The sequence below is a fragment of the Odocoileus virginianus genome, chromosome 17 (assembly GCF_023699985.2).
Source record: "Odocoileus virginianus isolate 20LAN1187 ecotype Illinois chromosome 17, Ovbor_1.2, whole genome shotgun sequence".
NCBI lineage: Eukaryota > Metazoa > Chordata > Mammalia > Artiodactyla > Cervidae > Odocoileus > Odocoileus virginianus.
In genome coordinates this window covers 13,354,174-13,381,396 of record NC_069690.1, presented here as the reverse complement: position 1 = coordinate 13,381,396, position 27,223 = coordinate 13,354,174, and the positions used below count along the sequence as shown (strand labels likewise).

The 27,223-nt window shown below is 43.0% G+C and overlaps 1 protein-coding gene and 1 long non-coding RNA gene across 3 annotated transcripts; one reads left to right on the top strand and one right to left on the bottom strand.

The window, feature by feature from the left end:
- Positions 1–14,394: 14,394 nt before the first annotated feature.
- LOC110132055 (uncharacterized) lies at positions 14,395–22,756 on the bottom strand. Of its 2 annotated transcripts, none has more exons than XR_002312349.2 (4): positions 22,545–22,756; positions 16,011–16,197; positions 15,152–15,266; positions 14,395–14,768 (listed from the first exon to the last, which is right to left on the bottom strand). It is a non-coding gene; the product is annotated as an uncharacterized lncRNA (long non-coding RNA). The 2 variants fall into 2 exon arrangements; XR_011492112.1 differs by lacking the exon at positions 22,545–22,756 and adding an exon at positions 16,290–16,350.
- A 258-nt stretch (positions 22,757–23,014) lies between these two features.
- On the top strand, positions 23,015–25,015 carry LOC110132064 (C-C motif chemokine 3-like). Its single transcript, XM_020885167.2, has 3 exons — positions 23,015–23,547; positions 24,006–24,120; positions 24,530–25,015. Exons 1-3 carry the CDS (start codon positions 23,472–23,474, stop codon positions 24,618–24,620), a joined length of 282 nt encoding a protein of 93 aa, XP_020740826.1. The 5' UTR covers positions 23,015–23,471; the 3' UTR covers positions 24,621–25,015.
- The last annotated feature ends 2,208 nt before the right edge of the window (positions 25,016–27,223 follow it).

Sequence of the window (27,223 nt, the reverse complement as noted above, 5' to 3'; positions counted from 1 at the left end):
TTAGATGTATCTTTTTCTTTTGCCTCTGCATGCTTTCTCTGAACTGGGATCATACACAAAAATATCAATTTCATAGCCCATGCTTTGACATATTGTGAGCAATATCATTTCATTATAAAATTCTATATGTGGCTGAAGGTAATTTTTTAACAAAAATGGTGCATAATTCTTACAGGCTTTTTAAGAAAATCAAACTATAAGAAAAAACTCATTGTTTACCACTATTCATATTTTGATGTGCAATTTTCTAGTCATTTTTCTATATATAATCATTACACATATTAAATACATATACCTTTAAACAAAAAATGGGGTCATACTAAATGTTCTTTTCTATAACGTGATTGTTATGGCTTTATAATTGCTTCTATTTAGCATTGAGTAGGCATTAAATAGGGCTTCCCTGGTGGCTCCAGATATCTGCCTGCAATGCAGGAGATGTGGGTTTGATCCCTGGGTTGGGAAGATTCCCCTGGAGAAGGGAATGGCTACCCACTCCAGTATTCTTGCCTGGAGAATTCCACGGACAGAGGAGTCTGGCAGGCTACAGTCCATGGGGTCTCAAATAGTAGGACACAAATGAGTGGCTCTCTTTCTCTCTCTCTCTCTCACACACACAGAGGCATAAAGCAAAGAATGAGAATGAAGAGAAACAGCATAACAAACATTCCTGCACCCACTACCCCATGTGGCCCTCTGCAGTTCTGTCCCTCTTCCCTTTTCCTCAAACAATGTCTCTTCCAAACATAGTCTATGCTATACTCTTGCTTTTCCTGTGTTTTTATTACTGAGTCCAAGCTTATATTGCTCACCCCAAAAGGGGCCAATTAATCAAGAGACAAGTTGCTGGGGCAAGGAATAGTGACTTTATGCAGAAAACCCACAGAAGGAGAAGATGGTGGACTAGTGTCCCAAAGAACCATGTTTGCTGAGTTAGAATTCAGCCTTCTTTTACACTGAAAAGGGAGGGAGTAAGGTACTGGTTTTGGTCAGACTCCAGAGGAGATGTGCTAATTTCTCCTGTCTGGCAGCCATTCACAGGAGGGGCATGGTCTGGAAGTTTCCTATGAGCTAAACAAAGGTATTTTAGCTTGATGATCATGACATGGGAGGCAGGGCTCCCAAAGATGGGTCACTGTACATAATTTAAGCTTATAAGCAATATCCCTTTAGTGATTAACTTGTGTGAGAATACAAAGTTTCTTCCCTATTGCAGTTTCACCAAGTATACTTGAATCTTAAACAATGTATTTTTAGTTTTGTATATTTTTGAGCTTTATGCGAGTAGAATCATTATATGTATTCTCTCATAGCATTTTTTCTCAACATTATGCTTCTGAAATTCACCCATATTACTGTATCTAGCTGTAATACATTTTCTTTCACTCCTGTAGTACATTTTCTTTCACATATTTCATGTGAATATACTATGATGTATTTTTCATTTTCCCATTTAAATTTTTGCTAATAATTGATTTTATTAATTTATTTCTGCTAATGCCAAAAGGGCTTCTGTGAGTATTCTTGTGCATCTGCCCCAGTGTACATGTGCAAGGGTATTTGGGGGATGTATTTAGGAGCAGGTGTGCTAGGTCCTTGGCTAAGCACACTTTTGAAATGGAGTAGGACCCCATGGTCATTGCTCCCTACCCATGTCTTTTGCCTGCCTTTTGTTTGTGGAAAACTTTAGTCAGAGAATATGTTTTTTTTTTTTAAATTATTTATTTATTTTTTTCCATTTATTTTTATTCATTGGAGGCTAACTACTTTACAGTATTGTAGTGGTTTTTGCCATACATTGACATGAATCAGCCATGGATTTACATGTGTTCCCCATCCCGATCCCTCCTCCTGCCTCCCTCTCCATCCCATCCCTCTGGGTCTTCCCAGTGCACCAGCCCTGAGCACCCATCTCATGCATCCAACCTGGACTGGTGATCTGTTTCACTCTTGTATACTTGTTTCAATGCTGTTCTCTCTGAACATCCCACCCTCACCTTCTCCCACAGAGTCTAAAAAGTCTGTTCTGTACATCTGTGTCTCTTTTTCTGTTTTGCATATAGGGTTATTGTTACTGTCTTTTTAAATTCCATACATTTGTGTTAGTATACTGTATTGGTGTTTATCTTTCTGGCTTACTTCACTCTGTATAATGGGCTCCAGTTTGATCCATCTCATTAGAACTGATTCAAATGAATTATTTTTAATGACTGAGTAATATTCCATGGTGTATATGTACCACAGCTTCCTTATCCATTCGTCTGTTGATGGGCATCTAGGTTGCTTCCATGTCCTGGCTATTATAAACAGTGCTGCGATGAACACTGGGGTGCATGTGTCTCTTTCAGATCTGGTTTCCTCGGTGTGTATGCCCAGGAGTGGGATTGCTGGGTCATATGGCAGTTCTATTTCCAGTTTTTTAAGGAATTTCCACACTGTTCTCCATAGTGGCTGTACTAGTTTGCATTCCCACCAACAGTGTAAGAGGGTTCCCTTTTCTCCACACCCTCTCCAGCATTTATTGCTTGTAGACTTTTGGATAGCAGCCATTCTGACTGGCATGTAATGGTACCTCATTGAGGTTTTGATTTACATTTCTCTGATAATGAGTGATGTTGAGCATCTTTTCATGTGTTTTTTTGCCATCTGTATGTCTTCCTTGGAGAAATGTCTGTTTAGATCTTTGGCCCATTTTTTGATTGGGTCATTTATTTTTCTGGAATTGAGCTGCAGGAGTTGTTTATATATTTTTGAGATTAATCCTTTGTCTGTTGTTTCATTTGCTATTATTTTCTCCCATTCTGAAGGCTGTCTTTTCACCTTGCTTATAGTTTCCTTTGTTGTGCAAAAGCTTTTAAGTTTCATTAGGTCCCATTTGTTTATTTTTGCTTTTATTTCCAATATTCTGGGAGGTGGGTCATAGAGGATCCTGTTGTGATTTATGTTGGAGAGAGTTTTGCCTATGTTCTCCTCTAGGAGTTTTATAGTTTCTGGTCTTACATTTAGATCTTTAATCCATTTTGAGTCTATTTTTTGTGTATGGTGCTAGAAAGTGTTCTGGTTATTCTTTTACAAGTGGTTGACCAGTTTTCCCAGCACCACTTGTTAAAGAGGTTGTCTTTTTTCCATTGTATATTCTTGCCTCCTTTGTCGAAGATAAGGTGTCCATAGGTGTGTGGATTTATCTCTGGGCTGTCTATTTTGTTCCATTATTCTATATTTCTGTCTTTGTGCCAGTACCATACTGTCTTGATGACTGTGGCTTTGTAGTAGAGCCTGAAGTCAGGCAGGTTGCTTCCTCCAGTTCCATTCTTCTTTCTCAGGATTGTTTTGGCTATTCGAGGTTTTTTGTATTTCCATACAAATTGTGAAATTATTTGTTCTAGTTCTGTGAAGAATACTGTTGGTAGCTTGATAGGGATTGCATTGACTCTATAGATTGCTTTGGGTAGTATACTCATTTTCACAATATTGATTCTTCCAATCCGTGAACACGGTATCTATCTCCATCTATTTGTCCTCTTTGATTTCTTTCATCAGTGTTTTATAGTTTTCTATGTATAGGTCTTTTGTTTCTTTAGGTAGATATACTACTAAGTATTTTATTCTTTTTGTTGCAATGGTGAATGGTATTTTTCCTTAATTTCTCTTTATGTTTAGAGAATAAGTTTAATCAGAGAAATGAGAAATGAAAAAACAGAGGGAAGCTGTCAAAGGAGATCAAATGATAATAACATAGTCATTAAGCATAGTTAAGAACTTTAGTTCCTTCTCAAGGACTGTAGCTAATAATCTGAGCCATATCCTGTGAGCTATCTTATGGATACTGAAACCCCACGTGGAAGACTTTAATTACATGATGACCCAGACTGTACCCACCACATAAGCTGCCACAATTCTGAGAACTGACCCCAAAGAAGTGGAAACAAACCGACCCTGGAACTGAAGGTTAACTCTACCTAAAACAACCAAGATGACATTGGTCGCACCACGGATGATCAATTTGAAGATGACTGTCAGAGCTGACTGTGCTGTTTCTACATATAGCCCCCTCCTTCTGAATATAAGAGCTCTTGCCCCACTGGTTGCTGGTGATGGGGAGTCAGCCTTTGGACAGATGTCTGCTCAGCACCCCCACCCTCCATACAGTTGCCAGGATCTGAAATAAAGTAAGCTTTCCTTTCCACCCACCTGACCTGTTTAATTGGCTTTTGAGCAGTGAGCAGCTGGACCCCACATACTCTTTTGGTAACACTTTTACTATACAGGTGGACAACAGCATTTTCCAAAGCCACAGGACCCAGACACAGTGCCAGCACTCTAATATTAATACTTCTCAAATTTAATATTTAATTAAAATCAGAGGGAGACACACAGGAGGATGGAAGGAAGGACAACTTTATTCTTTCCAAATCCAGAATCCACAACTGGGTACACATAGTCAATAAATATTGCTGGTTTGATAAATTTCTCACAATGTCTGCCCTGAACCCAGCTGATTGCAGACACTGAAATCCCTGTGTGACTGAAGGGGCAAGGTGAGGGGATGTGAGAGCAGGCCATGATCTCTCAGCACATTTTGTAAATAATACAATTTGAAGTTGGAAAGGAGTTACGACCGGAACATAGCATACATAAATTTAACATAAAGGGAAACTGAGTCCTAGAGTTTGTCTGGAAGTGGTTCGTGAGATTACAGGGACCTTGCCGGGCTCAGGTCCCTGTAGCCAATCTGTTCACGTCTCTAACTCTTTCCCTGCTGATTGTAGACCCCTCAGGGGTCCAATTCCAATTGCTGATGTTTTCCTGGATTCACACCTTGCTGGGATTGGCACAGACTTTCCAGTCTCTTATATGGAGGAAACAGCGGTAAAAGGAAAAAATGCATAAAAGAGAAACAGTTTAGGAGAAGAATATCTGTGGGATTCTTTCCCTTTCTACTCTGTGTTTCTCTCTGTGCTGGGGATTTCAGATTCAGCCTAATTTCAGAGTGAGAAATATTTCCTCAAGCCCCAAGACTCCCTAGACATTTGTTTCATTGCTCATGGGGGCTCACTTCCCATCCTCTGCACAAAGGTAGCTCTTCTTTGACCCCTGGTAGGCCCTGGGCCTATGTAGAAACTGCCCAGGGACCTCTCCTGTGTCCTGCACACCTAGCAGGGCCCCAGGGGGCTGGTCCTTTCCAGGATGTCTCCTTGCCCACCTGTCTGTGCTTTGTGGACTGTGCCCACTCCATGTCCTTCAGGATGTCTCTGCCTCGGAGAGTCAGGAGGACTGGCTCTGACATAGCATCAGGATAGAAGGATAAACTGCTGGTCTCTAACGGGAAATTGATGAGGGACCCAATGAGAAAAGTATGAGAAACAACAAGATTTATCAATTTCATTAATCTTTCCAGATGGCCAATTTTTGACTTCGCTGATTTTTCTCTTTTCTGATTTCTGTTTCATTGCTTGGCAATCTTATTCTTTTCTTCCCTGAACTTACTTTGGGCTTAACTTGCTCAGTTCTTCTTAGCTTCATAAGGTGAATGATTTATTTAATTTTTCTATATCTTTCTGGTTTTAAACAGAAATATTAAAAGCTCTAAATTCTTTCGTAGGTCTGCTTTAGCTTCAAAATGACAGGTTTTTATATCATGTGTTTTCGTCATCATTCAGTTAAAAATATTTTCCTGTTTCCCTTGTGATTTTTATCTTTGCTCCATGAGTAATTTAGAACTGCATTCTTTATTTCCAAATACTTGAGTGTTTACTATATATTTTATTGTTTTTGATTTCTAATTAGATCAATCAGATTTAATTGATTCTACTATGGTCAGAGAATATCCTCTGTGTTATTGTAATTCTTGGATGTTTATTGAGACTTGTTTCTTGGCTCAGATATAGTGTGTCTTGGTGAGTGTCCCATGTACACGTGAATATGTATGTGCATTTGCATTTTCTGAAGTTGATTTTATTGTGCATAGTTGCTTTTTGTATTTATTTTGCTTGGGGCTCCTGAGCTTCATGGATCTGTAGTTTAAGGATTTTGACTCTTTTTCTTCGTCCTAATTCTCTCACCCTTTCTGATACTCCGCCATACATACATATTTATTTCTTTATTTGGTACTTTTCTACATATCTTGAATGCATTCTTCTTATTTTCAACATTTTGTCACTTTTGGTATCTTAATTAGACATTTTCTATTGATCTATCTTCAAGTCTACCTGTTCTTTGCTCTGTCTAGTCTGCTGTTAGCCTAGCTAATGTACCCTTCACTTATAAGATCTTGCTTTTTATTTTTAACATTCCTCTTTGATCCTTTTTAAAGGTTTTCAGTGTCTCTGATGAAATTCCCATCTCTTAATTTATACTGGTCACTGATCAGATTTCTGTCCTTATCGTTTCAGCCTAGTGGAATAATTCAATATGTAGCCTTTTCAGTCTGGATTCTTAATGTTATGCTCCTGACATGTATCCATATTTTTGCCTGTATCAGTAATTGACTCTTTTTTGTTGCTGAGTAATATACCACTGTGTGAATGTATAGTCAATTCTGTTATAATACTTCTTTAGAAAATGTGAATTTATTCTAATATGATTGACACATTAGGAAACAATTTAAGCATAAAACAAGTTATTCCATTTGCTTACATGTGATTTTATCCATGAAAAACACTAGGTGAACAGGCCTCAGAGGTATATATTACTACAGCATGCACACACACACACTCTCAAACACCTACCATCTACCTCAGTTCATTGCGTATGTTATGAGCCTTACCCATCCACAACTCGAATTACAAGTTTCTGATTTTAGACAACCCTCCTTCTACAACTTCACAATAGCTTACAAGCTGCAACCCTCCGACTCTCACTTCCACAAGCAAACTTCGGATTTTTTTCAAAGTGTCATATTTACTCTAGTAGTTATGGTAACTATTCCACATATATAAAGTTGTGCTTCATATTTATTTATAAATATATTATTTATTTATATTTATTTATAATAAAATATAAATATTTTATTTATTTTATTAGATTCCTAGTTTTTCCAGGGTGTCTTTGAGGAAGTGCTTGAGTGTTGTGTCCCAACCCTATTTCCCTGAAGCCCTATGGTTTTCATCGCACAATTTCTCAAATTGCAGTGATTTTTAAGAATGTATGTTATAGCAGAATAACGGCACCGCAATTTGTTTATCCATCCACCACTTGAAAGCTATTTGAGTTCTATTTGGAATGAAACTTGGGGGTATTTGAATAAAACTTGAACAAACATTTGTGTACAAGTCTTTGGACATAAGAGCAAAAGTAGTGAGATGTCTGAGGAAGTAAATGTAAGTGTTCTGATGTGGATGGAGCCATGACCTTGTCTGGAGATGGGAGAATGTGGCATGGAGCTCACTCTTCATTTGCACCCCAAGCTCCCTGGCTATCTGCTATATTCAGTGCCATCAGACCTCCTCTGGATGACTAAGAGTAGTAAGGAAAAATAATGAGAAAAGGAAAAGGAAAATTTTTAATTTCTTTTAAAAGCAAAATTGTGTGTTCTATACACTTAGGTATGTAATATGTGTGTTATTTTTCTAAATTTTTGATATGTGAAGAATATTAATCATTACACAAGTTGGGTATATCTTTCCTAAAATTGGGGCCATACTTGTGATTGCCTAAGTTGCAGAGTTCTACTGTAACCTTATGAGTAATTCTTCTTCTTTATTTCCCAGCACTAGGCAGTGTCACTGCTCTCCATCTTCCTGAAATTTTCTATGTAATTTAATAAGACGTTGGTTGGAAATTCATCCTGCAAAAAACTGTTTTCTCACCCCCAAAAGACAATTCCATATACCCCTTCCAGAGACAATATCCCCTGGAGATGGCAGGACTATCCCTGTATCTCTTTTCATCCTTCCAGACTACTGGAGCCGGAGATTGAAGAGAGCGGGAGAGAATCATTGCCCCGGGCAGGGAATGTTATTGCTTCACCACTCCCATAAATGCAGATGAGGAAACACCAAGGGAAATATTTGTAGAGATTGGAGGTGCCATGAAGGATAGAGGGAGTCATCTTAAAACCTAGGTAGATTTCAACATAGACAATATATTTGCTGATGTGCCCTGAATGTACCTGAGCAGGGGTAAGGGGAAAGGAGAGGGATGGCAGAGAGAGACTTTGCCTATACTCTTGACTTTTGTTTGATAAGCATGCGTCAAGCCAAGCTGCCACAGTGGGGAGAGGGACTTGAATCATCTTACCTTTGCCCACCCAGGAGGATGATCTCTTGGCTAGCTGCAAGCAGAGTACCAACTGAAACAGGGAATGTCAGGTTAAAACTGTTTCAGGTGGAACCACACCTTGAGAGACAGGGATCTGGTGGTTAAGAGCACGGGACGTGGATGGACCCAGGTTGATCCAACATTGCTAACTACACAGCATTGCTAACAGCACAGCCATAAGGAAGTTCATCTAAACTCTCTGAACTTTTGTTTCCTCCTCTATCAACTGGGGGTGCAATAAAATTTGCATCGTTAGTAATATTTTGAGGACTAAATGAACCAGTACATGAAAATACCTTATCTGGCCTACCATCTCTGCGGGGAGGGAATTTCATTTGGCCCATGATGTCACTAAAAATAACAGGGATCAAACCTGGGCTGTCTCTTCTGTCTCCAAGACACCAGGGCTTTTGGGAGTAACTCACATGAGTCTGAACTTAACTGGCCCAGTGAGAAATAAATAGACCTGAAGAATGCCTCTTGCCAATTAATTCAGTGAATTTGGCCTCAATTATCTTATCTATAAAGTGAAATTAACCTCCCTTGCTCTTCCTTTCTGAACCACTTGGTAGAATATGATAGCCTGGACCCTCTGGAAAGAGTGACTTCCTTCTTGGGTTCAAGCCATTGCTATTTTTCTTTATAGAGAGAAAAGCTCACGGCATTGAAGACAGAAACTGGGGGTGGCAGGAGGGAATATTTTAATCACAGTGTTGGTGTCATGCTGTCCGTTGCACAACACAGGGTTGTCAGCACCCTTTGGTTAACAGAGGGGTTCAGAGTATCCGCACGAATATCTCAATTTCTCCATTGGTTGGAAACACTTCTGATGAAATTGCTTGTTCTTTGAGGTCCTTCTGAAAAAATGATTTCCTAGTTAGAGGGTGGCCAGGAGCTGGTATTGCAGCAGGCCCCCTTCAGGGACAGATAGATCTGTGAAGTGTATGCTAACTGCTGCTCCCCACAGAGCAGAAGGTGCTGATGTTCTTTCACAACTGATCTGACCACACAGATGTGATATCAACGATGACGCCACCAGTGGTCCGAGATCAGAAATAGCCCTCCCCATCCGGGCTGGAAGATCCACTTCTACAACGGCTTCCTTGGTCACATGCCATGCCTGGGTTGGGAATTTCACTGGGGCTGTGTACCTATGGCCCTTCTAGATTGCAGTCTTAGGGCTCAAAGATGAGTGTTCCAAGTGAATAAGGGAGAAGTTGCCTGGCTTTTTATGACTTAGTCACACAAGTCCTATTGTATCTCTTCTACTATAATACCTTCTATATCTCTTCTGCTATAGGTCAAAGCAGTCATAAGCCTGACCAGATTCAAGGAGAGGGGTTCTAGATCCCTGTTTCTGCATGAGAGGGGTGTCAAAGAAATCTTGGCCATGTTTAAAAACCACTATAGTATCATTTTATCTATAAGTATTTGTGTTAGCTTCTTATCTTTATTTTTATTTATTTAAAAAATTGAAATAGAATTGATTTACTGTATCATGTAAGTTTCAGGCGTACAGCACAGTGATTCAGTTGCATTAGCTTTTTGTTGCTGCTGTAACAAATGACCCCAAACTTAGTGGCTTAAAACAATTCAAATGTATTCTCTTACGGTTCTGGAGGTCAGAAGTCTGAAACGAGTCTCACTGGGTTAAAATCAAGATATCTGCAAAGCTACCTTCCTTTTTGGAGGGATGCCCTCCTCTGCTATTTGGGGCTTCCCAGGTGACGCCAGTGGTAAAGAACCCGCCTGCCAGTGCAGGAGACATGAAGGGTGCGTGGTGGATCCCTGGACTGAGAAGATCCTCTGGAGAAGGAAACGGCAGTCCACTCAAGTATTCTTGCCTAGAGAATCCTCATGGACAGAGGAACCTGGTGGGCTACAGTCCATAGGGTTGCAAAGAATTGGACACAACTGAAGAAACTTAGCCTGTACTTACAAGGGAAGATCCATTTTCTTGCTTTTTATGGCTTCTAGAGGTTGTGCCACTTTCCTTGTCTGTAGCCAGCAATGGCCCGTCAAGTCTTCCTCACATTGCCTCACTCAGACACTCACACTCCTGCTACCCTTGTGAGGAGCCTTGTAATGACACTGGATCGTACAGATAACCCAGGGTAATCTCCCTATCTCAAAATCAGTTGAAGTCTATTTTGATTCCTCAGTGCTGTGTAATGTAACATAGTCACAGTTTCCAGAGATTAGGACATGACTTCTTTGAGAGAGGGGTCATTATTCTGCCTACTGCACTACTTCAGTCAATATCTTAAAAAAATAAAGGTTAAAAAAACACTATCACACCACCATTGCTTATTTGCCATCTGTACATATCCTTCACTGAAATGTCTGTTCGTGACTTTGATCCATTTTCTAATTGCATTGTTCATTTGTTTGTTTAATGTTAAGATTTGAGTGTTCTTTATATATTCCAAATATAAATGCTTTGTAAAATATGTGGTTTGCAGACTTTTCTCCCTTTCTATAGTTTGTCTTTTCTTCTTCTTCACAACGTCTTTTGAAGAACAACAATTTTAAATTGATGAGGTCCAGTTTATAGATCTTTCCTTCTATGGGCTATGTTTTGGATGTCAAATCTGAGAAGGTTTTGCTTAGTCTTAGGTCCAGAAGATTTTCTCATTTTTTTTTCCTTAAAAGTTTTGTGGGTTTTCATTTTACATTTAAGTCCACGATCCATTTTGAGTTAATTCTTGTGTAAGGTGTGAAGGTCAAGATGTCTTTGTTTTGTTTGTTTTTGGTCTATGGATGTCTAGTTTCTCTGGCACCATTTGTTAAAAAGACTATTCTCTCTCCATTATCTTGTCAATAAATGTTTTTAGCCAAATGTGCTTTTGAAGCCAACTAGGTATGAAGATTATTTCTTTTTTTGCAAAAGAATTTAAATTACTGATGTTATTTCCTTAATAGATATAGGACCATTCATATTTTCCATATCTTTTTGTTACATAGTCTTCTCATGTCAGTAAATTATATTTCTGATAAGAGAGGAAAGGAACTAAACTCCAAAGGAACAGCAAAATTTAGCATACATGTACCAGCCTGAGCTGGAAGAGTATCTTGGGTCTCAATTTTGAGGGTGCTTGATCAAGGAAGCTGGAACACAAGAATGGATTAAGGGGACTTATTGACTTAGGAGTACTCTTTCTGGATACAGGCTATTACTTCCTGGTAAGGATCCCAGAAGTTGGTGTGATTTTGCAGCCAGGAAAACTCCAGAATCCTGGAGAAATCAATGACTCATGTGGAGTGAACTTAAAATATTTGAATTCATGACAGATGGAGGAGGAAGGGATGAAAATGACTGTGGAAGTGGGCGTGGTGGAGTAGATGTACCATGTGAGGCTGAAAGACCATCCATGTTACATTCTATGGGAAGTCCCAGAGAACACACTATTCATCAAGCCATCAGGGTTGGCTGGTGAGACAGGGACCAGCATCAGTGGTATTTCGCTTTTTCCAGCTAGGACTGAGGGTAGGAATGGCTGATACAAAACTTGGCCCATTGATAGCAGTGGGGATCATGCCCTCCCTGCTTGTATCTTCAGAATTATATCTCTCATCTTTTTTGTAAAACTGTTAGCCATTATTTCTTCAGATCCATTTGCTGTCTCATTCTCTCTCCTCTTTTTTTTTTTGCCACTTTATTTCTTAACTGAAGTATAATTGTTTTACAGAAGCTTGTGGTTTTCTGCCAAACATCAACAGGAGTCAGCCATAATTACACCCGTGTCCCTTTGCTCCTCAACCTCCTTCCCGTTTCCCTCTCTTCTCCCCCTTCTAGATTGTCACAGAGCCCCTGTTTGAGTTCCCTGACTCATACAACAAACTCCCATTTCTCCTCTCGTTTTGAGATTCTAGTCGCCCAGACGACAGATGCCCTGCTCCATCCTCTGTGGCTCTTATCCTCTCTTTTGTATTTTTTAGTTTTTTGTTTCCCCTTGCTTCATTTTGATCTGTTTGAACTTTACTGGTATTTCTTCTGTTGGTTTTAACCTGTTCTGATGTTTTATTTCAGTTTTTGCATTTTTTGGTTCCGGAATTCATTTTTTACTTTTACATATCTGCAAGGATACTCATGATAACCTCCAGTTCCTCACCAAAAAGCTCAAGCTTCTTTGTCAGGCATTTGTGGCATCAGCGTCTGGGATCGTATTTAAAAATATTCAATGAGTTTGAGATTTTCTAAACTCCCCAAGTGATGGGAGCTGGCCTCCTCTTGTTCAAGAGATGGTTTCCTTCTCATTTACTTTTCCTCCTAAGGCATCAGCCCAGGCAGAGGATGGTTTCTTGTGGTTCCTGCATTTGGGCAGCCTGGTACGTTGTTCTCCACCAGCCCAGTAAGGCTGAGAAAGGTTCAGCTCACCTTCTTAGCCACCTTTTCTGAACTGCAAACATCCTCAGACTAGAATAGGTCTCAGTGCCAGGCTATCTCTGGATTTCTGTCCTTTCTTTAACCAACAACTCACTTCTGGCTCGCTGAGGTAGTCTGTCTCTTGCCAGGGAATTGTGCATTCCTGGTAAATCTGCTTCAAGCAGAACTCTGAGAGACAAGTTCTTAGTGTTTAGTTGAGAGAGTGGGTCTTGCTCTCGTATGCAGATTTGACCACAGCGTTACTAGCTGTGTGACCTTGGACAAGCTCACTGAAACTGTTTTCTCATATGTCAAAGGGAGATACTCAGCGTACACACAGCACAGTGATTTTGAAGAATAGACCATGCATGTAAATCCCTTAGTATAGGCTGTGGTTCATAGCAAGTCCTCAAAAGCTGTTAGTCCTTATTCTTAAAAAAAGCTGAATTTATGAAAATGCGTAAATATGCATGCTCGAATGCTTTCAGTTCAGTTCATTCGCTCAGTTGTGTCTGACTGTTCACGATCCCATGAATTGCAGCACGCCAGGCCTCCCTGTCCATCACCAACTCCCTGAGTTTATTCAAACTCATGTCCATTGAGTCGGTGATGCCATCCAGCCATCTCATCCTCTGTCGTCCCCTTCTCCTCCTGCCCCCAATCCCTCCCAGCATCAGGGTCTTTTCCAATGAGTTAGCTCTTCACATCAGGTGGCCAAAGTATTGGAGTTTCAGCTTCAGCATCAGTCCTTCCAATGAACACCCAGGACTGATCTCCTTTAGGATGGACTGGTTGGATCTCCTTGCAGTCCAAGAGACTCTCAAGAGTCTTCTCCAACACCACAGTTCAAAAGCATCAATTCTTCTGAGCTCAGCTTTCTTCACAGTCCAACTCTCACATCCATACATGACCACTGGAAAAACCATAGTCTTGACTAGATGGACCTTTGTTGGCAAAGTAATGTCTTTAATTTAAATGATGGATTTCCTTGGTGTACATTAGTTTGCATTTGTTTTTAATCCTTTGCTTTTTTCCTGGCCTACGAGAAGTATTTCACTGGTATAAAGCTGGTGTGGTTGGAATGACACTTATCCTCATTCTCTTGACTTCCCTTTCTGCTCAGATGTCTCGAAGCATTCTTTCTTATTCTCTCCAACCAGTGAAGCTGATTTATCAGGGGGAAAAAAAAGTGAAGCCAGGAGTCTAAAATATATCTAAGAAACAAGAATAATCTTTATTATTCTAACATTTTTTTTTTTTTTTTTTGGGAGAAAAATGATCTCCATTTATTTTGTTTCATATACATCCATAGTTGAATTTTAATACAAAAAGAAAAAAAAATTAGAATCTGACAAATGTTTACAAACAAGATACCTTCAAATAGATTTTACTCATTTTAGCCTGGTGCAGAGTAAATGACAAATTGTTCTGTTATATTCAAGGCAACAGAGTCTGTAATCCAGGACCACTTAGCCCAACCTTTATGCAAGCTTAATTTTTATCTACTATGAACAATAAACTCATTGTTGATTCCCAGTTTGTGTGTGTGTGTGTGTGTGTGTGTGTGTGTGTGTGTATGTGTGTGTGCACATGTGTACATAGCAGCTCCTTTCATAGAAAGAAAAGACATCTAGAGGTCGTCTTGTACTTTTACCTACAGGAATCATGATAAGATACATGATAAGATACATTTTTAATAGAGGAAAAGTCTCAGAAAAATTCAATAAGCATCAGTTGATGGATGTGGTCCAAAGTCTACCCAGAGTGTAAATCATTACCCATCAGCCTCTGCGTGACTGACTGGGAAGGGGCTTGGGAATGAGAGGGATTTCATTGAGAGGAAATCATAGGATTTCTCAGAGAAAGCATCAAATGAATAAAATGATTTACAGCATTTCAGTAGCTTAACTAAAGTAAAGGAAGTTTCCAGAATATGGTGAGTGGAGGGGAGAGGGACGCATGGGAGAGGGAACTTCTGGGCTCGCAGTCCCCTGGTTCAGGTCCCTGCTGCCCAATCTCTACCCACATTTCAATGGGTTCCTTCTGGACCACTCAGGGACTCTTCTTCAGGTCCCTGATGTATTTCTGGACCTAGCTGTCAGCAGGATTGCCACAGACATATTGGCCCCTTCTGGTGAGGAAGCTGTGGAGAGGGCAGACGTATAATACAGAGGATGAGTAGGGATGGTTTTGACCCCCTGTGGCCTCTGCATCTTCGTCCCTGTGGGATTTACGGAGATAACCTCAGGCCACCTCCTTTCCACTGTCCCTTCCTTTCCTCTCTTCCCTCTACTTCTGGCCACATCTTCCCTGGCTCCCTGCAGCCCTCACCCCATGTCAGGAGACAGCCCAGTGACCTGTATGCACAAAAGGCCCCAAGAGTGCTGAGCACCTTCCCAGGACGACCCTTTTCCATGAACTGGTGCTCTTGAGATCTGCTCTCTGCTCTGACCCCTATGGATACTCCTCACCCCCGCCTCCATGTCCTGAGTCTCCCCAGGGTTGAACAGAAGGACTGACACTTACATGATACCAGGTCTGGCGCAGTTGCTACTGGTCTTAAAATAGTTAACCACATTTCTGTGGGGGATTTTCCCGGAGATGTAGGTGAAGCAGCAATTGGGAGGGGTGTAAACCCTTTCTGTACAGAAACAAGAATAACAGTTATGCAGGAGTGAAGGCAAGCCCCAGAGGGTCAGGAACACCTGGTGGGCAAAGGAAACTGGGAATCATTTGATTCTTTTGTTTGCTGGTTTCTCATTAATATCCCTAGTCTTGTCTTTGGACTTGTCTCTTCATTTGGTCTCTATCTTTCTCTACAGGGAACTAAACCCTAGATAGTCTACTCCCTACTCCCAGCTTCCTTTGTGGAAATATTTTCCTGATCAATTAAACCATAAGTGCATGCTAAATCACTTCTGTCGTGTCTGACTCTTTGTGACCCCATGGACTGTAGCCCAGCAGGATCCTTTGATTGTGGGATTCTCCAGGCAAAACTTCTGAAGTGGGTTGCCAGGCCCTCCTCCAGGGGAAATTCCCAACCCAGGGATCAAACCAGCATCTCAAGCATCTCCGGCATAGCAGGCAAAATTCTTTACCACTGAGCCACCGAGGAGGTCCCCTCTACCTAATGCTAACAAGTAAACACGTTAGACTTCAAGTTTCTCACCTAAAATGTAGGATAAAACCTCTCTTAACTCCAACCTGCAGCCCAAATCAATACACTCCTTTTGAAGCTTCTTGAAAAAAGCAACCATGTCATTTTTGAAACCCCATTCAATGTTCTTTAATTTCACATGAGGGTTCTTAAGCCACAGCATGCGGGCTGGACTTCAGACTAGAGTATGAGTAGCAACTGATAATGGAGAGCAGATAGCAGACTTACCTTGTGCATAGGAGCAGAGGGCCACGGTGCAGAGAAGGACAAAGACGGCAGCCAGGAGGACTTTCGTGATGCTGGACAGGCAGGCAGGAGAGTGTGGGCAGAGCTGAGAAGGGGCTTGGGAACTCACTGCTGCGTGTCTCCTTCTGGGATGTGAGCTGTCTTCTCTTCTTTTTCTATATGTCCTGGGCTGCGGGAATATAAAAGTCAGAGGTATCTATGGTGGAATTTTAAGTGTAGTCGTATCATGTAAGTTTACCACCCAGTGCTGCCTATGATTACCAGAGGAGCTTAGGGAGCACATAGCACATAGTTCAGTTACCAATTTGCTTGTTCAGTTACCAAGTTGTTTCTCCAGATGGACCAGAAGTTGGCACCACCCAGGGATCAGCCTTAGCTGTTTCCTTTCCATGTGACAGATTTCTCTCTGAAGTGAGTGATCAGAGCCTCCTTCCATAGAGCCGGAGGCCCTGATACACTCCCACAGTTGTCCTCAGTGTCTAAATGTGATGGGTAAAAACTCCACTGAGCATCAAGAAGGATAAGTGAGCTTAACCACTTCCTAGATGGAAAGAACAGAATTGGAAAGCCTGGAGGTACAAGGATGGTGAAAGTCAGGATTAGCTTTCCAATAATTGGTCTATCTGTCAAATACCCATCACAACCCTACAATGAAGTCTGCATTTAATGCTGGATGAGGGTCAGCAGACTTAAAAATGTCCATACTCTGAACCAGAAATTCTGTTTTTTCAGAATCTACACTATGGGAATGAACTCATAAATGGGGAAAACTTTAAGGACAGTGTTATTTGGGGTAGCTTATCTATGATAAAATAACTGACACTAAACTACCTCCTCTACAGTGATAGAATAATAGAGCAAATCCACTGACAGACGTAAAGGCTAATGTTTAGGACCCTAATGCCAGCCTCTTAAACAAATAGAGTGACATTCGCAGACTTAATTTTTTAAAAAACTAATTTTTATGGGCGTATAGTTTCTTTACAATGTTGTGTTAGCTTCTCCTTCACGGCAAAGTGAACCTGCTGTGTGTTTACATATGTGCCCTCTTTCTGAATTTCCTTCTCATTTAGGTCACCACAGAGCATCAGGTAGATTTCCCAGTGCTATATAGTAGATTTGCAATAGTTATCTATTTTATACATAGTAGTGTATATATGTCCATCCCAATCTCCCAATTCATCCCATTCCCCTTTCTTCTGTGGTACCACATATATGCTCTCTATGCCCATGACAGACTTGATTTTTAATATTAAATATTAAAAAGCAAGATGCAAAACATCCTGGGAAGAGAAAAAAAAAAAAGGAAGAAATAAACCTGCTATCTGTGCTTATCTGCTCTTCATCCCACGTCCCTTGGGTTGTCTTCCTCCACAACCCTTGCCTGTCTCTAGGAAGTGGGAATGATCCTGATATGATACCAGGGTAGAAGGCTGTGGATACTACCATGATCATCAACAAATTTGTGGCGACTCTGGATAGAAATAAGAGAAGCAGCAGGCACTGAAGTAATTACCCTAACCATGAGGAAGTAGCTGTCAAGAGCCCCAGAAAAGCCAGGTCAATTTCTTTCCCCCTCGGAGGGCGGCTGGCCAGAAGTTGGTGGAGACCTCAGTGCTCAGGGCTGCAGAGTAAAACACAAAATGAACCAAGGAAACAGCATTTCTTCTTTAATTTGAATTACTGCTTTGAATCTCTGCCTGTCTTGTTCTCAGACTCTGGCTCCCTCTTCAGGGAATACAGCTATTGGAGCAGGCAGCCCTTATTCCGTCTCTTTTGGGGGAACTTCATCTGGTCCACACAGACATTTGCCAGCAAGATGCCACCTTCTGTACATCACCCAAAGAGTGGAGTTCCTTGTGAGAGTCAAGGGACTCTGTCATTTGGCTCATCCTAGAAACCAATTGGACCTGGCATTTGCATCTTGTTAATGAATGCTGAAACTCCAATACTTTGGCCACATGATGCGAAGAACTGACTACTTGGAAAAGACTGATGCTGGGAAAGATTGAAGGCAGGAGGAGAAGGGGATGACACAGGTTGAGATGGTTGGATGGCATCACCATCCATGATGGTGGACATGAGTTTGAACAAGCTCTGGGAGTTGGTGATGGACAGGGAAGCCTGGTGTGCTGCAGTTCATGGGGTCGCAAAGAGTTGGACACGACTGAGTGACTGAACTGAACTGAATGAATGCATTAGACCTCAATTTTCCCACTAAAAGTGGGTCCTAGTCCTCTTCTGCCTAGCTAGGATAGCTACAAGTTCTTGGGAAGTTTGGGGAGCAGTTTGGAGCATTTTGAAACCTTCTGTGAAGTTTTTTGCTTTCATGTGGGGAATCTCAACCATAGGCTTAAGTGATGTGGTTTAGACATCTGTCCAGAGCACTGAGAAGTAATTCTAAAAGGCAAAAAGGGTGAGGGTTGAGTCTTATGATACAGACAAGACTTGTGAACTGAGGCTTGTGGTGAGGAGATGGTGGACTAGGGCAGCATGGGGAATGCGTGGGGAAATCATTGATGATGGGCTGGAAGAGGGCAAAGCCAAGATAGAATGGGGCAAGTGCTGCTGCCTGCATCCTTCGGGAGTCCATCCTGTATCCTTCTCCCTTTAATAAGCAACTCTAGAGCATGAGAAGCTGGAGGCTGGCATGGCCAGAGGGGAAGTTGCTGCATGGTGTCTTGTTATGAGTTGCACACGTTGGGGTCCCTGGGTCACACGGAGGTTCAGAGCATCCGAGAAGAGCCCAGTTGCTCATTTGTTGGGGCTGCTTGGCTGGAAAGGTTTTGGCCAGTGACAGGAGGTGAGATGATGCTAGTGTCAGAGCCGTAGGGACATGGAAAGATCTACAGATTAATAGTTCCTCCCACAGAGCAGAGCTGATGTTCTGCTGCAGCTGTGCTGGTCACAGAGGGTGACACCTACGGGTGATGTCACAGCACCCTGAGCACACAGGCCCCACTGAACCGCATCCTGGGTGGAAAGGACCATGACGTCATGTTGCTCGGACCTGCTTCTGGGGAAATGACTCGTGAAGACGGAGGTGGGGGAGCCAGGAGTTGCTGCCACTAAGGGACCGAGCTTAGCTGGTTGTCCACGTGAGCCCATCTTTAGGGACCACGCCATTCGCTTTCGCCTTTCTCGGAGCAGACATGCCTAAGGTTCCTCACAGGTGTTTTGACTGTGACCTATCTACTGATGCCGTACAGTCTTCAGTAGCCTGAGCTGTGTTTGATCCAGACTCAGATGAACAGAATGGAACTGGGGGAGTCTGGGCTACAGACATGACCATGGCAGATGAAGTCAGCTTTTAAATCCCCTCCTTCCATTCATCAAACATTCACCAGTCCCCACAATATGCCATCATCTTGCTTAACAGTTGGGTATAGAAATGAACACATATTAGACATAGGGTGTCTCTATAGATCAGGAGCCCTAAATGTCTCTATTTTTTGGCCCAGAAAGTCTACAACTAGAAAAATATCCTATGGGCAAACACTTCATTTGTTAAAAAGTTTTATGCATATAGATATTTGGTGCAGTGTATTTGTAGCAAATAAAAATTTAAAACAGTCCAAATGTGCTACAGTAGTGCATGATAATATTAATGCACTATGTTGATGGATGAGTAAATTAGGCAGCTCTTAAAAATACTGAAATGATTTGGAAAAGTCTTGTAACATTAAGTATAAATAAGAGAACTACAAAATTGCATCCATATCTTGACTACAATTATGTCCCTTCCCCTGGTAAAAAGCAAGTAACTAAAACTATCAAAAGCCTGGGGAAAACTGCACCTGAAAGAAATAAACCAAGTTTATACGGTTAATTTTGGGTAATAGAACTTTTCTACCTTTAGGCAAAGACATTGCATTTAGATTATGGCTCAGAATTCATTTATGCCGCAATAAAACAGGAAGAATGTAGATGAAAATGCCTCACATTCTTACTTACAGTTGCCATGCTGCCTACCCAACTTTCAGAAATGAAACAATATTTTCTATTTCCTATATACTTAAAATTAATTTTTACTACCTTTGAGGATCATCTATAGTTAGGATCACAAATTATGTTTAAAAAATTAAAAGCAGTAGTAACACTGTTTTTCTCTGCCTCTCTGAGACTCACTCCTATACCTGTGAATGAGACTTTTTGTGAAGACCTGATGCCTGAGCAACACAAGAGAAGACTCTATGCATGGACATCACCAGATGGTCAACACTAAAATCAGATTGGTTATATTCTTTGCAGCCATAGATGGAGAAGCTCTATACAGTCAGCAAAAACAAGACCAGGAGCTGACTGTGGCTCAGATCATGAACTCCTTATTGCCAAATTCAGACTGAAATTGAAAAAAGTAGGGAACACCACTAGGACCATTCAGGTATGGCCTAAATCAAAGCCCTTACAATTATATAGTGGAAGTGAGAAATATATTCAAGGGATTAGATCTGATAGACAGAGTGCCTGATGGACTATGGACAGACGTTCATGACATTGAACAGGAGGTAGGGATCAAGACCATCCCCAAGAAAAAGAAATGCAAAAAGGCAAAATGGTTGTCTGAGGAGGCCTTACAAATAGCTGAGAAAAGAAGAGAAGTGAAAGGCAAAGGAAAGAAGGAAAGATATACCCATGTGAATGCAGAGTTCCAAAGAATAGCAAGGAGAGATAAGAAAGCCTTCCTCAGTGATCAGTGCAAAGAAATAGAGGAAAACAATAGAACGGGAAAGACTAAAGATCTCTTCAACAGAATTAGAGATACCAAGGGAACACTTCATGCAAAGATGGGCACAATAAAGGGCAGAAATGGTTTTAACTGTGTGGATCAGAAAAAACTCTGGAAAATTCAAGAGATGGGAATACCAGACCACCTGACCTGCCTCTTGAGAAATCTGTATGCAGGTCAGGAAACAACAGTTATAACTGGACATGAAACAACAGACTGCTTCCAAATAGGGAAAGGAGTATGTCAAGGCTGTATATTGTCACCCTGCTTATTTAACTTATATGCAGAGTACATCATGAGAAATGCTGGGCTGGGTGAAGGACAAGCTGGAATCAAGGTTGCTGGGAGAAATATCAACCTCAGATATGCACATGACACCACCCTTGTGGCAGAAAGTGATGAAGAACTAAAGAGCCTCTTGATGAAGGTGAAAGAGGAGAGCGAAAAAGTTGGCTTAAAACTCAACATTCAGATAACTAAGATCATGGCATCTGGTCCCATCACTTCATGGCAAATAGATGGGGAAGCAGTGGAAACAGTGACTTTATTTTTTTGGGGGAGCTCCAAAATCAGTGCAGATGGTGACTGCAGCCATGAAATAAAAAGACACTTACTCCTTGGAAGAAAAGCTATGACCAACCTAGATAGTATTATTAAAAAGTAGAGATATTACTTTGCCAACAAAGGTCCATCTAGTCAAAGCTATGGTTTTTCCAGTAGTCATGTGTGGATGTGAGAGTTGGACTATAGAGAAAGCTGAGAACCAAATAATTGATGCTTTCAAATTGTGGTGTTGGAGAAGACTCTCGAGAGTTCCTTGGACTACAAGGAGATCCAACCAGTCAATCCTAAAGGAAATCAGTCCTGAATATTCATTGGAAGGACTGATGCTGAAGCTAACACTGCAATACTTTGGCCATCTGATGTGAAGAACTGACTCCTTGGAAAAGACCCTGATGCTGGGAAAGACTGAAGGCGAGGGGAGAAGGGGACAACAGAGGATGAGATGGTTGGATGGCATCACCGACATGATGGACATAAGTTTGAGCAAACTTTGGGAGTTGGTGATGGACAGGGACGCCTGGAATGCTGTAGTTCATGGGGTCAAAGAGTCAGACACGACTGAGCGACTGAACTAAACTGAACTGATGCCTGCACAGCAGCAGCCACGTTAGAACCATGAGATCAGAGTGCAAAGAAGAAAAGCCGACAAAATGATGTGAGAAGGGGAGATGTCAGAGTCTTTAATGATGCCACTGAGCTACTGGACAAACCTTGGAATTTTCTCCTTGATTTTACAATAAGGAAATAGGAAATATCATTATTTAAAGAAAGTAAAATTTCTTTACTTTCACAGTTTCTAATGGTGAATTATTATTACAAGAGGTGAATACACCAGCATGTAATTTTAGGCCATCTTTTAACTACTATAAATAAGCTGTGACAAACACTATTATGCATACAACCTCATCATTGTGTTTATGTCCATAGGAGAGATCCCTGGCAGAGAGCTTTGCTGTTCAAAGAGTAACAACATTTTAAAGCTCATCATATTAGCTCCCAGTAAGTCCAGCTAACCCAGAGACCAGCGGTCTTGCATCAGTCCCCAGCCTGTTGATGGTGATGCCTGCAGGTACTTGCCTGGGCTGTATTTTTTGTGGGAGCCCCACTGACATTTCCCAGCTGGAGCCAATGTTGAAGCTGCATCAGCCACTGTGGTTCTTATTATGATACACACCCCAGCAACAACCATCAGGGACTTTGAAAAGACAAGGTTTGTTACTCACCGTCCTGGAGGGTGCACGGCACCGCTGAGGCCACACAGCAAGGTCTCACAGAGAGAGAGCTCAGACCTGGGGCTCTGCCTTTGCTGGGGTGAGGGTGGGGTGCCCAGGGTTTTGCAGGTTCACTCTTTATTGGTGAATTTAAAAGATAAGAGAGAACGTATAGAAGGGAAAAGTGAAGTCACTCAAATGGTCAGTTATCTAGGTCATCCAGAACTTTCTAAAAGGGGAACTTCATGGCTAGGGCAGCCTGGCCCGTGATCTAGTTCTGTATAAGGTGATGTGCTTATTCAAGATGGGTATCTTCAAAATGGATGCCTCACAGTCAAAAGCTTAAGGTAGAATGTTTGAGGAATGAGCCGAAGTCTGAAAGGCCAGCCTGACTCCTGCCCCTTCTGCAGCTGAGAATTCCCCAGATCTGCTTCCCGTTGCAGGGTGTGGTTTTAGCTTGGGGGGGGTGGTGGGCCTTCTCAAGACTCCATGGTATTATGCTCTAGGTCAGAGCTGTGTTGTCGGGACAGCTGCGGGTGGGTCCCAGAAGGTTCAGTTCTGTGGGGAGATGCTTGGTGTAGAGACCTGCTCTTGTGAGAAAGCGCCGCATGAACTTGTCACAGGGTCACACCAGCCTCTCACCTCCTCTCACTGGGGAAACCATTTCCCCATCACGAAAGCAACACGACCATTCTTGCAAATACGCTGAGCCTTTGTGGTGACCCAAAGCTTTCCTGGCTTCTGCCACTCACAGCATGATACCAACGCTGTGATGAAAAATACACCCCCCGCCTCAGTCTCCACAAGTTTCCGTCCTCTAGTGTCCCAAGGCTGCCTATAAAGAGAGGACGCAGCTCAGACCCCAGCAGGAGACTGCGGCTTCGGGTCTCCGGGTCCAGCTCCACTGGCCCCACCTGACCCTCTCACCCGCCCGGCGTCATGGAGCTCCCCGGGGCCGCCCTGGCTGTCCTGCTGCTCACCGCGGCCCTCTCTGCCCACTCCTGCTCGGCCAGCCGTGAGTCCGTCTTCCCTTCCTTTAGGCCTGTCCCCCACTCTTGGCCGGGGCTTGGGCCACAGGGCTGAAGTCTTTGACCTGAGCCCTTAAGCAGAGAGCTTCAGAGAGACTTCAGACACTATTTCCTGAGCAGAACTTTCCTTCCCAGGGGGGTTTGTAGCAGTTCTATTCTCTGGCTCTGAGAGACAGTGGGAGGGAAGCTCATTTTATGGATTCCTGGGAAAATGAGGCCCAGGCGGGATTCTGACCAAAGGTGGGATCTGTGTCCAGTGGGCTCCCAGTGTAGCCTTTGCTCTCCTCTGGAATCCAGTTGAAATAGCACCACTTCCTCCTGGATTCCCCCGCCCCCATCCCCACCCCCAGCGCTGTCTCCTGCAGGTCTGCCTGACCCTCGAGGGGCAGCTGGCTGCCTTTCCCCCTGAACAAGGACTTAGCATGGTCTGTCCCGTCTCTCACAGTTGGTGCCAACACCCCGACCGCCTGCTGCTTCTCCTTCGTCTCCCGGCAGATTCCGCGCAAATTCGTGGACGACTATTATGAGACCAGCAGCCAGTGCTCCCAGCCTGGCGTCATGTAAGGGCCAGCCTTCCTGCCCACCCCGGGGAAGGAGCCTGGGGCTCTAGCCTGAGGCACCTCCTTGGAGCTCAGGACACGGGGATGGGGGGGCCCCACTGTGTTTTCTCACCTGGTTTGGGGCCTGCAGAGGGTCCTGGGGGTCTGCCCTTGGGCAGAGGGAGGAGAGGAGAGGGGTGACAGCAGGAAATTGTCCTCCCCTCTCATTTGCCAAACAACAATGCTGGCTGTCCGAGGGGACCCCCACAGGAGACCCAGGAAGGTCTGTGAACCCCAGGGTGAAGGGGACACGATATGAGCATGTGGACAGGCCTTGAGGTGTCTGGGGCAGAAGGAGGGGGGTCCCTGGGGGCCCAGGATCCCCCCCACTGCACTCACCAGTGTATAACCTTTCCGTTCTTCTCCACAGCTTCAAGACCAAAAGAGGCCGGCAGGTCTGTGCCGACCCCAGTGAGGACTGGGTCCAGGAATACATTACCGACCTGGAGCTGAATCCCTGAGTGGCCCGGGAGCTGCAGGGAAGATGTTCCCTCTACGGACAGTCGGGGAAGCAGGGCGATGACCCTGGGGCTCCAAAAGGCACCTCTTCTGTGGGTCACACCCCTTCCCCAGCCACTCACGGGGGCCCTCCTTCACTTTAATGTCTCCTATTTAACCTCTGTCATTTATTTCCACCGTGGAAGTGTGTGATGTCATGCACACCTGCTCTGACCCCCATCACCCTCTTGCCCACGCATCCCTCCCCTTCCTCCGTAACTGTCCTCACCCTCAGCACGTGGGTCAGTCACTGTGATCGGTCCTCTCCTGGAGGCCAAACAGCAAATGCTGGTCGAGTGGTTTTGCCCAGGACCGTGACTCAAAATGTTGAAGGCTCTTCTATAAAAGGTAAACCAGCCTTTTCCTTGTGGTGACTCTTGATTTTGTCTTCCCAGCAGCCAGAACGACAGATTGAGACTAATACTGGGGGGAAAGTAGGGGAATATGAAAAGGGGCAGAAACCACCAGAAAGAAAAAGCATCCTAGAACAAGAACACCAGACATTCCCCTGGAGATGCTGTCCTGGAAAGTTGAAACTGACTTTTTTTTTTAACTAAAAAATAATTTTAAGTAAAAAGATTTTCATTTATCTTTACTAAGAATTGTTTATTTTTTTACCTGTGTTGGATCTTAGTTGCAGCACAAGGACTCTTAGTTGAGGTCCCAGGGCTTAGTTAACCCCTGGCATGTGCCATCATAGTTCCCTGACTAGGGAACGAACTCGTGGCCCCTGCGTTGGAAGGCAGATTCTTAACCACTGAACCACCAGGGAAGCCCTAACACATTATTTTACAACCAAATCATAATTGATATGGTCTAGGAAGTTTTCTAATTAAATTAATACCAAGCTGATGTGTATTTGTACACAGAAATGTGTTTTCATGAGTGATTTCCTCACAATGATGGCTAACTCCTGTTGAGGGTTTATTGGGTGCTGGCTTTGATGCTAAGTGCTTACAGAAGTGCTATGCTGAGTGCCTGCCTTGGTGACAGTCTAGCCAACCCTGCCTGCAGTCTAGCAAGGATCCCCTACTCACCAGTTGACTGAGAGCTTTGCTCGCCTTATCCATTATTCCCACTCTGCTTTACTGGGGAAAGTTCTTCAAGCCACATCTGAGCTGAGGTTTGGGAGCTAGAGTAGTCAGAGTTAAATATAATTATAGGGGGAAGAATTCTTTAGTATAAGGATGGCCCATGCAATTGCTGAGACATGCTTATGCAAAAATTATTTGTTGTGTATCTGAAATTCAGTTTTAACTGGGATTCCTGTATTTTACCCGGTAACACTACTTGGGGTGCACATCTCATAAAGGCTGCCTGTTTCCTGTCAGAGTTGAGTAACCCAGGATCGGCCTGAAGGCAGAGTAGTGCTTTTCAACCTCAAATTCACATTAGAATCACTTGGGGGAGCTTTTTATTTTTTAATTAATTAATTTTAGCTGCACTGGGTCTTTGTCTCAGTGCATAGGCTTCTCACTGAGGTGCCTGCCTCCTGCTAAGTCACTTCAGTTTCGTCCGACTCTTTGCAACCCCATGGACTGTAGCCCACCAGGCTCCTCTGTCCATGGGGTTCTCCAGGTAAGAATACTGGAGTGGGTTGCCATGCCCTCCTCCAGGGAATCTTCCTGACCCAGGGATTGAACCCTCGTCTCTTATGTCTCCTGCACTGGCATGAGTGTTCTTTACCACTAGCACCTCTGGGAAGCTCCTCTCACTGAGATGGCTTCCCTTATTTTCGTGAACGGCCTTCACTTGTTGTAGCACGTAGGCTCTAGACCTTACTCTCAATAGTTGTGGCAAACAGGATTAGTTGCTCCTCAGCATGTGGAATCTTTCTGAACCAGGGGTCAAGCCTGTGTTCCTTGCATTGGCAGGTGGATTCTAAACCACTGGACTACCAGACAAGTCCAGGCAGAGCTTTCTAGAAACTTCATTACCAGGAGCTTGCCTCCAAAGTTAAGGCTGCAATGAGATCTAGGTAAAACCTGCACAGCAGTAATTATAGTAAATACAGTTCATGTACAGCTAGCTTGAGAGCTGATGTTGGGGTGTACTCATAGCCTGTTTTTGGCTGGTCTTGGGGTTTCAGAGGAAATACAACTCCCTTCCAGTTTTTCAAGGCTTCTGATCTGTTTTTTAGTCAAGTCCGATGGATGGTTAATTAGCAGAAAATCTGTCAGCTACTGTTACTTTCAGAACGGGGTTTTAGGACTCCTCTCTCATACCACAGTGCTGGGAGCTCTGGGCATCCCGTTTCCCCACCCTTCTCACCCATATAACTGACTCCAGGCTCCTCACTGCCCTCTGCTGATGAAATGATGCCACAAGGTATGGAGGTTGCCCTGATCAGCTCTCTGCCTCCTCACAGAGAACATGAGGGTTCATTTTGTTCACAGGATGAATTTTTAAAGGAGGGGGTCTGAGAATGTTTATGGATTCCACTTTTAGTCCTTTCTAGTCTCCCATCCCGTCATTTCTGCTTCTACTAACATTAGCTTGGAGGGGAGAATTCTGCTTTTCCTGATGACTGATTCTCAACCAGCAAGCAGAAAGGGTTTCTCTTAAG

Excerpts from the sequence above, each read along its gene's own strand:
- LOC110132064 (XM_020885167.2), top strand. The coding sequence starts at position 23,472 with ATGGAGCTCCCCGGGGCCGCCCTGGCTGTCCTGCTGCTCACCGCGGCC. Across the intron at positions 23,548-24,005 it reads CCACTCCTGCTCGGCCAGCC|TTGGTGCCAACACCCCGACC; the intron begins GTGAGTCCGTCT and ends CGTCTCTCACAG. Across the intron at positions 24,121-24,529 it reads TGCTCCCAGCCTGGCGTCAT|CTTCAAGACCAAAAGAGGCC; the intron begins GTAAGGGCCAGC and ends TCTTCTCCACAG.